The 12,487-nt window shown below is 46.0% G+C and overlaps 1 protein-coding gene across 2 annotated transcripts in view; it reads left to right on the forward strand.

Annotated features, from left to right (window-relative positions):
• PLD1 (phospholipase D1) overlaps positions 1-12,487 on the forward strand; it is a 67,143-nt gene that overhangs the window by 36,926 nt on the left and 17,730 nt on the right. The window contains exons 13-19 of one of the 2 annotated variants that reach the window (XM_074911678.1): positions 594-704; positions 2,050-2,250; positions 2,919-3,135; positions 4,061-4,174; positions 6,274-6,402; positions 6,739-6,857; positions 7,014-7,127. In XM_074911678.1, the coding sequence (XP_074767779.1) occupies positions 594-704; positions 2,050-2,250; positions 2,919-3,135; positions 4,061-4,174; positions 6,274-6,402; positions 6,739-6,857; positions 7,014-7,127 (1,005 nt within the window). The remainder of the gene's footprint in view (positions 1-593; positions 705-2,049; positions 2,251-2,918; positions 3,136-4,060; positions 4,175-6,273; positions 6,403-6,738; positions 6,858-7,013; positions 7,128-12,487) is intronic. The other variant, XM_074911679.1, reaches the window with a different exon arrangement.

Genomic DNA, 12,487 nt, shown 5'->3' on the forward strand with positions numbered 1-12,487 from the left:
TGGATACCATTCTGGTCACAAAAAGCCTCCTTTGAGCACTGCTCAGTGTATTCCAGGAGCTTGTTTAGCTCTACCAGCAGAAAGAGCTTGCTTGTTTGCTGGTGTGAAGTTGGTTGCGTCCCCTTTAGGAGAGGGATGACCATATGCCTGCTATCATTGTCCTGCAGAAGCTTTTAACTGGAGGCAAACCTCAGGGCAGCAATGGAGCAGCAGCAAACTGAATTTCAGTGGATGTGTGCAACATGATTATACATGGAGTGAATCACGTTTGCAAAATCTTACCTCGAAGGATGTTTAGAAGGGGCTGCTGTAAGAACGACGTGTTGATGGGCTTTGGTGTAGCTCAGTTCTTCACATACACGGTACCGAGCCTTCCTCTGGAAGCTGAAGAGCTTTCCTGAGCAGTGGGGGCCCTTGCACGCTGTGGGGTCTCCATGGTGGATCTCGAAGCGTGACACCAAGAACAAGTAACCTCAGCCTCCATTTCTGTCTGCAGGCACAACTTACTGACTGCCTTGTAGCTTTTCCTCGCTCTGGAAATGGACTGTATACATTGACATACCCGCATACCATGTGTCTTTTATTTCTGACAGCAACAAGGAGTGAGAATTTTTGTTATGCTGTACAAGGAGGTGGAGCTTGCCCTAGGGATCAACAGTGAATATAGCAAGCGGACACTCATGCACCTCCATCCAAACATTAAGGTAATTGTGCATCAGGCAGTCATATGAAGGACATTTGCATTCATTTGGTTTTGATAGCTAGTGCTGAACCTCAGTGTATTTAGGTGTGAACTAGAAGAACAGCGATTCCCACCGTTGCAGTGGGAATAGTCTGATAATCACTCATACGGTGATTACCACATCTGGCAAATTAATTTCTTTAGGTTATAATTGAACATAAGACTGCTTAGTTTAGACTTGCCAAAGCCAACTGTTCGTCTAATTCACAAGAAATGTATTTCATGTGACAAGTTAATGGGGTTATATCAAATGGAAAATTATAATTTGAGAATGTTGTCTCATTTTGAGCATTTCTTTTCATATATAAACGATGAGAGTCAACACTGGATGTTTACATTCCCATCGTGAATGAACAGCATTGCACTGTCCCGTGCTGCTTTGCTGCTGATCTGCCACCAAGCAGAAAATGGGTTGTGGCACACAAACCAGCAGAGAAGGCTAGACCCGGTCTCTTGAAATTAGAGACATGTATCTTATTGCTCATTAAAATATATATGTTATGCATGAGGGTGACTAACAAACTGCTAGAATAATAGGTTTATTGTCACTTGGTCAGTTGTCACGGTGAAGGGAAGCATCCATTCACCATCATCTTTGCAGCAAGACTGGAAGGTGTAACTGGAAGATCTGTGCTAGCTGTGTAAAAGGTTTGGGGAGCAGCCCAGTGAAACTCTGTGGCTTTTTCCCTAGGAAGCTGGTCTAATGGCTCTCCTCTAAAATGAAAAAATAAAACTATATACTGTATTCTTAGATATAGGTATTACTTCACCATAAGCATCAAAAAGAACCTCATAAACAAATGTCAAAACAACTTGCTGATTTTACATGGGGGAGAAAAAACCAGCCAACTTCTCATTTCACTTATGTAGTGGCAACAATCAAAGAAGTGAGTCAGATCACCAATATGTTGTTTTCTTTTAGAGCAGGCTCTGTGTTTGAAAGCTCAGCTATTATAACTCTACTGAAAGCACGATTTTATTAATTGAAACGGTTTCCTTGACTATGGTCCTCTTAATGAGCACTGTTGTTGTAGGGGTGACCTATCCCAACATCAGTAACTGTTGCTGCTTGGGAATACCTGTGTTGTGGGGAAGCACCTGCCTGCCAGTAAGGCTCAGCCCAACGCGGGAGGAGTAGTGTAGCTTCAGTTATTACAGCAATCTATGTGGAGGCATCTTCTAAAAACTCCAGTGTTTCCCCATCATCCCAAGCAGCCAAAAAAAAAAAAAAAATCTGGGCAGCTTTCTGGCTGGAGGGTTGTAAATTGGGCAGCGACACTGACCTTGAGTCCTGGTTTTCTCCCCAGGTGATGAGACACCCAGACCACGTGTCCTCCTCCGTGTACCTCTGGGCCCACCACGAGAAGCTTGTCATTGTTGACCAGTCTGTGGCATTTGTGGGTGGCATTGACCTGGCCTATGGCAGGTGGGACGATGACGAGCACCGCCTGACCGACGTGGGCAGTGTGAAACGAATGGCAGCAACAAAGTCTGTGAGCAACCTGGTGGTAAGTGAGCTTGCTCCAGCTGGTGGCCATGTTCAACACCTGTGCATCAGGTTTGTGGTGGGGATGGACCAGCTGTGTCTGGTCCTAAGCACAGGGTTGGGTGTAGGAGGTTTAAAGAGGAATAGTAATGGGAAGGAGGAAGTATCTGAGCATCAAATGGCTCCTTAGGGCTAGATCTTGACCAGCCCTTGCTAGGGATTGGAGATAGCTGGGTTTTCCCTGGAGCAGCAGTCACAACTGGGAGGCTACATTCTTAATAAAATTTAACTAGAAGTGCACAGTAGGCACTCTGAGTGCTCTGAAATTCTGGATATTCGGGCCCTCAGCAGGTGCCTTGCTTTCTGAGCTGTCTGCTAACCTGGGTCTGTATGCATACAGAGCTCTCAAAAATTTAAAGAGATCTAAATTTATGAGAATTCCAAGAGGAGTAATAATCCAGAGTACATCTATGGAATCAAATACTGCTGGTATTACTGGGGTTTCCTGTCGAGTGCCTCCTCAGTATAGAGTCTCCCTCAAAAGCATTTGAGGTTCCCACCGAAGTGTGTCTTTGTCATGGAGCAATGTTCGGCTCATGGTTGTTTCTGAGCATTGATGTGCATGATAATCTGAAATTAAAGGCAAACCTGGCCATACGTCACCTGCAACAATGTCCTCTGTCTTTTAAGTCTGCAGCAGAGTCATCTGAATGTATCCCCCTTCAGTCTCAAGCTCTGTCCCCAGAAAGCCACTTGTTCCAGAAAAATGCTGATGATGCCCCAGACACATCAAAAATGAAAGGAGTAGGAAAACCGAAAAAGTTTTCAAGGTTCAGTATTTACAAGCATCTCCATAAACATGGCATTCACCACGCTGACAGCATCAGCAGCATAGACAGTGAATCAAGTAAGTAATGTTTTTCAACTAAACATATATAAAGCATGTGTGGAGGTGGGTGGGTGGATGTACGTTGCCAATTCACATAATTTCTAGGGTAATGTGTTCTTTGTATGGAAGGAAAGTTGATGAATCTCTTAACTATCAGAATTATAATTATGCATAGTTAATATGTAAATCTGTGTCACTGCAAGATATACAAGAAAAGTTTTAAGTGGATTTTGCATTTAGTTAATTAGCAATTGTCATGAGCTATCAGATGACAGTGTATGTGATACTTATTGTTTATACTGCTGAAAACTTTTGTTCTGTAAGGGAGAATTGAATCTTTTGTTTTTCAACTTGTATGTATTGTAACAAGCAAAATGGTTTCTGAATGTGATTGTCCCCTCTCACAGACTAGTGTTACTTAGGTTTAAATCAGTTCACTTAAATGGAAATATTCCCAATTTGCCCGCTTCCTAGAGAGGAGAAACTATTCAACAGTTGAATATTTGAATGCAGCTTTTAATTCCCTGCATTACAAGCAGCTTCAAAGCTAAAATTACAAGGATTGTCTTGACGTTTGTTCTAGCATGGAGTCCCTCCTGAAGGCTGTTCTTGAGGTCCTCAGCTCCTGGAGCTGTATATTGGTCATGGTGGGAGCTTATCTGAGTTTCCATCACTCCCTGCAGAGGAAGCCTTGCTGGAGCATTGTTTGCTTTGGTGATGGTCAGCTCAGGACATAGCTCTGGCTCTGCTACTTCAATCGATCTGTTCAGTTTAAAACCAGCTGGGTCTTAAATTTGGTCCTTTGCCTGCTGGCAAATTTTGGCAAATTGGCGTCTCCTTTGAGATCCTGTCACGTAAGGTGTCTTCAGGCAGGATCAGGCACCACTGTGGCAGAAGTGGATTTGCATTTTTGCCATAAACAGAGCATCTTGACTTTCTGCAGGTTACTGTAACCCCACTAGAAGTCAACCGAATATAATCCAGAGTTTAAAACCCCATCTGAAAATGTTTCATCACCACACTGAATCCAAGCAGGGGCTCGCTGAGCCTCGGGAGGGTAAGTCGAGGAAGGCAGAGATGCAGACCCCTTCAGGCTTTAGCTGCTGATGTTTTTGCATTGTAGTGATGGTGAGAGTTAGGTTGGGTGCCAGGGTCAGCCTTCGCTGTTTGTCGTTCTCCCAGCATCCTTAGCACCCCTCTGAGGACATCCTGGCAGAAGAGCCAAAACCTGCAGCATAAATAAATAAAAATGAGGAAAAAAAAACCCAAAGTAACCAAGCAACCAAACAATAAAACCCACCCCACCACCACAACAAAATAAAAATAAAAAACCCGAGGAAATTTGCAGTAATGACAGCAGGGAACAGTTGAGACAAGAGCTCTGATTCTGGTAAATTATTACTTCAGTAGTTGTCTTCCTGTAAAGGAAGGGACTTGTTAGTGGAATTGGGAACTTTTGCATTGGATGTTTTAAAATAAGCCTGATGTGGGAAGACAAATGAAAACAGAGGAAACAGCAAAGTGGCTGCTGCTAGACCTATGTTTGGATGAAGACCTGGGGGGACCCCTCTTTTGCCCTTTATTAAAATGAATGAAAGCGATCAGGACAGGGTGGGTGGTTGTGATCACTGAACTGTTCTGACCTCGGGACCGATGTTGAAAGGCCATTTTAAAATATGATACCTCATCAAGATGCCTTTGAGTTCTGGTATGGGGTGAGGAACAGTCCTTCAACATCTTCTCTTGCTAACATCTTCCTCTGAGGCATTAATTGCCAATTATAAAGTATTGGTTATAAAGTAGTAACAGGTAACAAAGAAGGGATGCATTTGCTTCATGGCAATGAAGTGTGGTCTCCTCTGTGCTCACCTCATGCTCCTTCACGAGTCAGTGTACAGTCATCGAAGCTGGGTATGTGAAGTGTCTTTGGGCCAGGTGGTGTGTCCCACCCATTCCCATTCGAGCATGCTGAGTCAGCGATTCCCCAGCTCCACCTGGACTCTCACTAGCAGCTCAAGCTTCCCAAGGCAGCCGTGGTGCACACCAGCTGCATGGCATCTTTGGCATGGCTTGGCTCAGCTCGGCTCGGTGGGGTCAAGCAGTGCTGGCATGGCTTGCTTCGTGTAAACTGAGCTTGTTGTGTTGCTGCCGACATGTATTTTGTTGACTGTTGAAAAGGTTTTTTTTGTCCTGAGGAGTTTTTATGGTTGCTTGGTGATGTGGTTGGGTGAGTAGAAGGCTTCTGCTGTTGGCATGTTACTGTGTAATTATTGCACTGGTATTTGGTACAGTAGATGAAGGCTGCTCTCAAGGTCAGGAAATAATGCTAGTTACATGTTTATGGTCTAGGCCAACATTTTTTGTTTTCTTAGAAGAAAGGAAGAAGAGTTCACTCTGCACCCAAAATAATGTGCTCCATAAAAGGGACCCTGTTAGCAGGAAATACCCATCTGCAATATTTTATAACTATCCCTGTCCACAATATTTATATTATATCACCATCAATTTGGAATTTGGGATCCGTTAGTTCAATGTGTAAAATTGTATCAAAAGATGACATTTTATTATTTGAAAAACAAAATGAAACAAACAAAACCCACAATACTTAATGAGGGAATATGAGCTTTTTAATCACCTCATTCCAGTTAATAAAGACTAGCTTTTGTTAGAGGAGATACACCCTGCCATAGAGGCAAAATAATAAACCCTTTAGCAGAGAAGTTGGAATTAGTTCATTAGTAGTGTAGAATATATTAACTAGACAGTATATGTGGAGTTCCTGTACAGAGATCCACTAAGGTCAGTCGCAGCTGGGAGTGGACTGCCACATGTAATATTTTAGGTGTCACAGGACTGTGGAAAGACAAATGATGATAGGGTAATTTTTTTTTTAGTCCAATGCTTTTTGTTTCCATAATGGACTCCTGTATATTCCCTGTCCTAATTGTATAACAAATATTAAAATAAGGATGAAAAAATATGAGTATGTATCCTCTGAAAGCCACAGGAAGAGGAGGGAGAAAACAGCTTCAGCCAGCCAGGACAGTCAAGCCCCACCAATGCTTTTCCATGGCATTGAGTCTCTCACCAGTGGTATGCGATGGACAGCCATGACTTTGGAGCATGAGTTTTTGTTATTTTCTTTGCCTGTGACAGATAAAGGATCCATCCGTAGCTTGAAGACAGGTGTTGGTGAACTCCTTGGGGAAACCAGGTTCTGGCATGGAAAAGACTATTGCAACTTTGTCTTTAAAGACTGGGTTCAACTTGACAAACCTTTTGCTGGTAAGTGCCTTTGCACCCTGGAAGTCATTACATTCCCCCAAACCCCCTTCTGCACTTTTTCAGTCTCAAACTGTGTTTTTTGTGCTTCTGAGACAGAGGTAGCAAGGCTGTTTTGGTTTGGCTGCTGGGAAGAAGCAGCAGAACTCGCTTTGAAAGGTTCTAGGGTCAATTATACCGTTATGGTCCATAGACTTGGAGGTTGCACGACAAGTCTAAATTCATCTGCAAAACCCTTGGTGCCGTGTCCCAAAAGCTTCAGTTTGAGGAGGGGGACCCTGCTTTTCCACATTCATGTGCTTTGTCTGAGGAGGCCAAACATGCTCTCCTGTCCTATAGACTTCATTGACAGATACACCACCCCGAGGATGCCCTGGCATGACATCTCCTCCGTGGTGCACGGCAAAGCAGCTCGTGATGTCGCCCGACACTTCATCCAGCGCTGGAACTTCACCAAGGTGGGGTGTGGGCATCGCTGCTGGGCACACAGAAATAAATACAGCCCCTGCCTCATCCACATGCCCTCCACAGGCATGCGTTTATTTTTTTTTTTTAAATGTTATTCTGCTATGTTGCAATCTCTTCAATAATTTTTTTTTTTTTCCCCTGGGCAGATTATGAAGCCCAAATATCGATCCCTGTCCTACCCATTCCTGTTGCCAAAATCTCAGCAAACTGCTAATGAGTTGAAGTATCAGGTGCCTGAGGCTGTTCGTGCCACAGTCCAGGTGAGTGTTGATGGTCTCCTGCTCACCTACTCCTAAGAAAACCTGTTTTGCATCATTCCAGCAGGAAGTGTCGATGTCTGTCAAGCCCTCGCAGAACTTGAAATTACAAAACAAAAAACTTACTTAATCTTAACTCACAACACAGGTGGTCAGATCCTCAATTACTATAAAATAATGCAACTCTTTCAGCAGAGATGCATTAATCTATCCCACCAAGCAGTGTGCAGCACTCAAGTTGTGGGAACACTATGACTTCGTATAACTGTGTGATTTTCTGTTTTGTTTTCTGCTGCTTTTCTAATGCCTAATGTTGTTTTTTATGTCTTGGGAAGGCCTGATGGGTTGAGGTTGCCCACTGAATATTTATCTCAGAGCAGTCTGCCAGGCCCCCACTGCCTCCCTCAGACAGGTAGTGGTCAGGCAGAGTCTAGCATTAAGTGGAGTCTTTGGGCAGTTGCTCTCTGCGCTGAACTTCATCTGTATTTTATTCTGTAGCCATTCAGCCCTCTGGGTCCTCTGCAGTTCTGCACATCAGCCCTCATTTGTGACAATCATCCTCGCAGTCATAATTGCCAAGATACCTGTATTTTGAAACCCTGTTAGCTATACTGAGTGCATATATTGAATACTACTGTTACCCAGCACAGACATGGACTTGTTGAAGAATACAAAATCAAAACAGTTATGCTGAGGCAGCAAAACAATTGTGTGTCTCTGTGGATGAAAGATCTATGAAATAAGAGCAATTAGACCAAAACCAGGAAAAATGCATGCCTTTGCTCTGCATAAGGAGTGGTCCACCCAGATGACAGCAACGCTTGGGGAAGCTTAGTGTAACAAGATGCATTTTTCCGGGTTTGTGGGTTGCCTGGGCACTGTCTGCTCCTCCCTGCATGGTGTGAGGGATGGCCAGCACAGGGACCCTGTTGCATGGATCTCAGGCATTTCACATCAGTCTCCGAAACAATACTTGCAGTTTGTTGAGAAATTGTCTCACTTCAGGCACTATCGCACTTCCCTGTGGCTGTGTCTGTGACACCAGCTTTTTGGGAAATTTTGTTCTGATGGAACTGAGGGAGCTGGTATCCCCTGAGCGTGCTCTAACCCCCAAATAAACTTCAACTTCTAAATCATGAGGTTTGCTGTAGCAAAAAGTTAGGTTGTATGGATTACAGAACTGGAAGCAGTTCCCAAAGATGAAATTAAACTGAGCATGTCTAAGTCCAACTTTCCTTCAGTCCCATGGGAAGAGGATGAAGCTGGTGACTGTTAAATGCCACGTACACCACCAGTGCTGAGTGTTGGGTGAGCTGTTTAAAACAAGCCTCATCACAACATTGTTGGGGCATTGCAAATAACTGATACATTCCAGGAAATCAGGGGCTGTTCTCAGTGATGTCATAAACAGCAAAAAGAGAACAGGTTTGTCTTGTAAATTATTCATTTGAAACTACTTTGCTCATTTCTAATTTATGTCAAATTGCAGCTTTTAGAGACCTGTCAGGGTATAGCCAGATAAATAAAACAATATGATATTAGACTTAAAATATGTTGCCCTGCAATGTACCAGCCTTCCTGGTATGGGGGAAGAGTGTTGCAGCACCAAGCACAGTGTAAGCAGTGAGGATGACTCCTCTCCCCTGGGTGCAGGTCCGTTGGCTCCTTGTGGCTGGGTTGTTGTCTCTGGATGATCTCCTTGAGCTCTCAGGCATGGTTCTGCATGTGCATACTGTAATTCTGGCTGTCTTCTCCAGAATCACAGAATGGTTTGGGTTGGAACAGCCTGTCCAGTCCCAACCCCCCTGCCACAGTCAGGGCCACCTTCCACTAGCCCAGGTTGCCCAAAGCCCCGTCCAACCTGGCCTTGAACCCTTCCAGGGAGGGGGCAGCCACAGCTTCTCTGGGCAGCCTGTGCCAGGGCCTCACCCCCCTCACAGGGAAGGATTTCTTCCTTATATGTAATGTAAATCTCCCCTCTGTCAGTTTAAAACCATTACCCCTCATCCCTACACCCCCTGATCAAGAGTCCCTCCCCACCTTTCCTGTACCCCTTTAAGTCCTGGGAGGGCACTCTAATATCTCCCCGGAGCCTTCTCCTCTCCAGCTGAACCCCCCAACTCTCTCAGCCTGTCCTCACAGGGGGTGCTCCAGTCCCCTGAGCATCTTCGTGGCCTCCCCTGGACTCACTCCAGCAGGTCCGTGTCCTTCTGCTGTTGGAGCCCCAGAGCTGGACACAGCACTGCAGGGGGCTCTAATGACAGCAGAGCAGAGGGGGAGAATCCCCTCCCTCGCCCTCTTTTGATGCAGCCCCGGACAGGGTTGGCTTTCTGGGCTGTGAGCACACATTGCTGGATCACAGTCAGTTTTCCATCCACTAACCCCCCCAAGTCCTTCTCCATAGGCTGCTCTCAATCCACTTGTCACCCAGCCTGGATTTGTGGATGGCATTGCCTCAAGCCATGTGCAGGACCTTGCCCTTGGCCTTGTTGAAATTCATGAGGTTCATGCACGGGTTCCCTCTCCAGCCTGTCCAGGCCTCTCAGGATGGATCCCTTCCCTCCAGCGTGTCAGCCACACCACGCAGCTCGGTGTCGTTGGCAAATGTGCTGAGGGTGCCTCGATCCCACTGCCCATGTCACCAGCAGAGATGTCGAACAGCGCTGGCCCCAACACCCACCCCTGAGGAACGCCACTCGTCACTGCTCTCCGCTGGGACATGGAGCCACTGACCGCAACTCTTTGAGTGTGACCATCCAGCCAGTTCCTTATCCACTGAGGGGTCCATCTGTCAAATCCACGTCTCTCCAATTTAGAGACAAGGATGTCATGTGGGACAGTGTCAAATGCTTTCCACAAGTCCAGGTAGATGAGGTCAGTTGCTCTTCCCTTACCCACCAGTGCTGTAACCCCGTTGTAGGCCACCAGATTTGTCAGATGCGATTTGCCCTTAGTGAAGCCATGTTGCCTGTCACCAATCACCTCCTTATTTTCCATGTGCCCTGGCACAGTTTCCAGGAAGATCAGCTCCATTATCTTGCTGGGCACAAAGGCAAGATGCTGATGCTGGCCTGGTTTTCATCAGTCCCTGGGTGACACAAGTGCCATGAGCATCCCTCTGGTTTCCGCTGTAGGTCAGTGAGTGGCTCAGGCTCTCCTCCTGATGATGGTTTCAGATTTGACTGCTGCAGAAGGTGGGGAGAGGGGAGGACACCTGCAACCTGGCTCTGAACCACCCCTCCTCCCAGCTGCCTTTTTCTGGAGCTCCTGGGGTGTGCATTGGGTTGTCCCTGCATTGCTTCTCCTTTCCTGCAGTCATGGGAATATCAAGCATTTACCTGTCAAATATGTTTTGGACCAGAGGGTTGCAGGTGCTCATGTCTCCTTTCAGTGGTACAATCTAGTGCAGAAATACACAGATACACTAAAACTTCCACTAATTTTTTTATCCAGAAAAACTAGAGCAATATTGTTGTTATTCTTGATACTGAATCCTTTGGCTGGCCAACAGCCAGACCCTTGTTATCCCCATTTTGGTGCTGTCTAGGGACTTTATAGGCAGAAGTTACTGCCCCGAGGTAGAACCCAGGATCCAGTGACTGTCCTTGGCTGTGGGGTGATTGAAGAAGGTCTGGCTGCCAGTTTTCTTCTTTCTGAACTTGTTAGCAAATCTGTCTTCAATTATGGGCAGATCATAGGAAGGGAAAACACAAAGGATCTGTGAGGATTGCAACGTTGCTGCAAGCCCGAGCCACTGACCTGTTAGCAGCAGATTTTGACCTCATTTTACCATCTGGTTTTGCTCTCCTTTGTCAGAGGAGAGGAGCAGGAAAGTGTTTTTGGGAGGGTGGGAATAGCAGAACCAGCACTGACAGGGGCTTTCCCCTGGGCAGGGAGGATGAATGCAGCATGCGTGGGAAATGATGTGGAGGTACAGGCAGGGAAGGAGGAAGGGAGCCTGTCAGCTCCACGGGTTGGTTAGACACAGGCTCTCATCCTCTTTCGTTTGAACTTTTGGGCTTTGCTCGCAATAGAAATGTGATTGCACGTTGATTTTTTTTTTTTTTTTTTTTTGCAAGAGTCAAATAGCTCTCTGCCAAAGGCAGTGTCAGTTTTTTTTTTCCAGCTCTCTATTTCCATTCCAGAGTTTGCAGTTATCAGCCAAAGCCAGCACTGCAGAAGATTTGACGTGGTGAGGCAATATCCAGTTTCTGATGTAAATGCAATGAAAATTTAATGCTCTGGCAATGGCTAATGCCTTTACCTCTTTGAAGTCTGCATGAGAGCTTGCATTGTTCAGGGTTTATGCACTAGCCCATAACAAACATCAAATTTATTACTGTTGTATCGGTTAAAGAAGTTAAAAGGATGACAAGTCTGGCACAGCACTGAGTGCTGCTATTGAGAGCCTTGAGGGAGAGGAGAGGAAGGAGCATGGAGACACCAGCTCTGGTTGGTATGAGCTGTGCTGGACATCATGTGGCCTTTTTTCCCTTGGAAAATAGGTTGGGTTTGAACCAGCTTACTTTAAATACCTTGATAGGAAAGGAGAGATGTCCAGAAGTGTGAGATGAAACACCAGTGAAGAGGGAAGGCCTGTGTAGGAAACTTCAAGGTGTGTATTTGTCTTTTGAGTGCCTCAGCTCCATTTCCTCCGGGCGTGTGCCCCATCCATGCGATGCTGCCGTTGGTGGCTGCAGAGCTGCCAGTGTTGGTGGCCTTGTCCTGCCACCTCCTCGCCTGTCACCATGACTGCGGAGCTGCACCATGATTGGTGCTGGCCCCTCAAGTGAACCGGGTTAAAAACAACTTCATTTTGGGGAGGTCCAAGCTAGAACACCTTGCACCCATTCTGCTGCTCCAGCCAGCATCTTCTGACACCTCTTCTTCCTTCCAGACGTGGATTTGACGTTGTACCTGACGTAAGCTCTTCGGGTGATACTGAACCAGCTTTTTAGGATGAGCCATGACCTGTTGTTGTGGGGCGAGGGCAGGGGGATGACAGGACTGTAACAGCGGGCAGCCTGGTGTGCGGAGGGAGCTGCGGGGCTGATGTGCAGAGTGGTGAAGAGGAGGGCAGGTGGATGATGTGCTGGAAAGGGATGGTCCTGAGTGATGGCTCTGTTCCATCAGGCAGCATCCTGGTCTGGAATAAACTCATCTCCTGGCAGTAAAGTTGTTTTTCAAAGTGAGGGGCTTTGGTGCTGTCAAGCTCCTGATTTAGAAAAGGATATTTATTCCTCATCCCCAGCATTTTCAGCTATTGCTGCTGTAAATGAGAGTGTGGAAGTTACTTTGTTTAGTACAGGGCTCAGCAGCCTATCTTGGAAAGAGAAGCGGCTCTTTAGAGCGTGGACAAAGTT

This window comes from Athene noctua, chromosome 8 (genome assembly GCF_965140245.1).
Source record: "Athene noctua chromosome 8, bAthNoc1.hap1.1, whole genome shotgun sequence".
NCBI classification, from domain to species: Eukaryota; Metazoa; Chordata; class Aves; order Strigiformes; family Strigidae; genus Athene; species Athene noctua.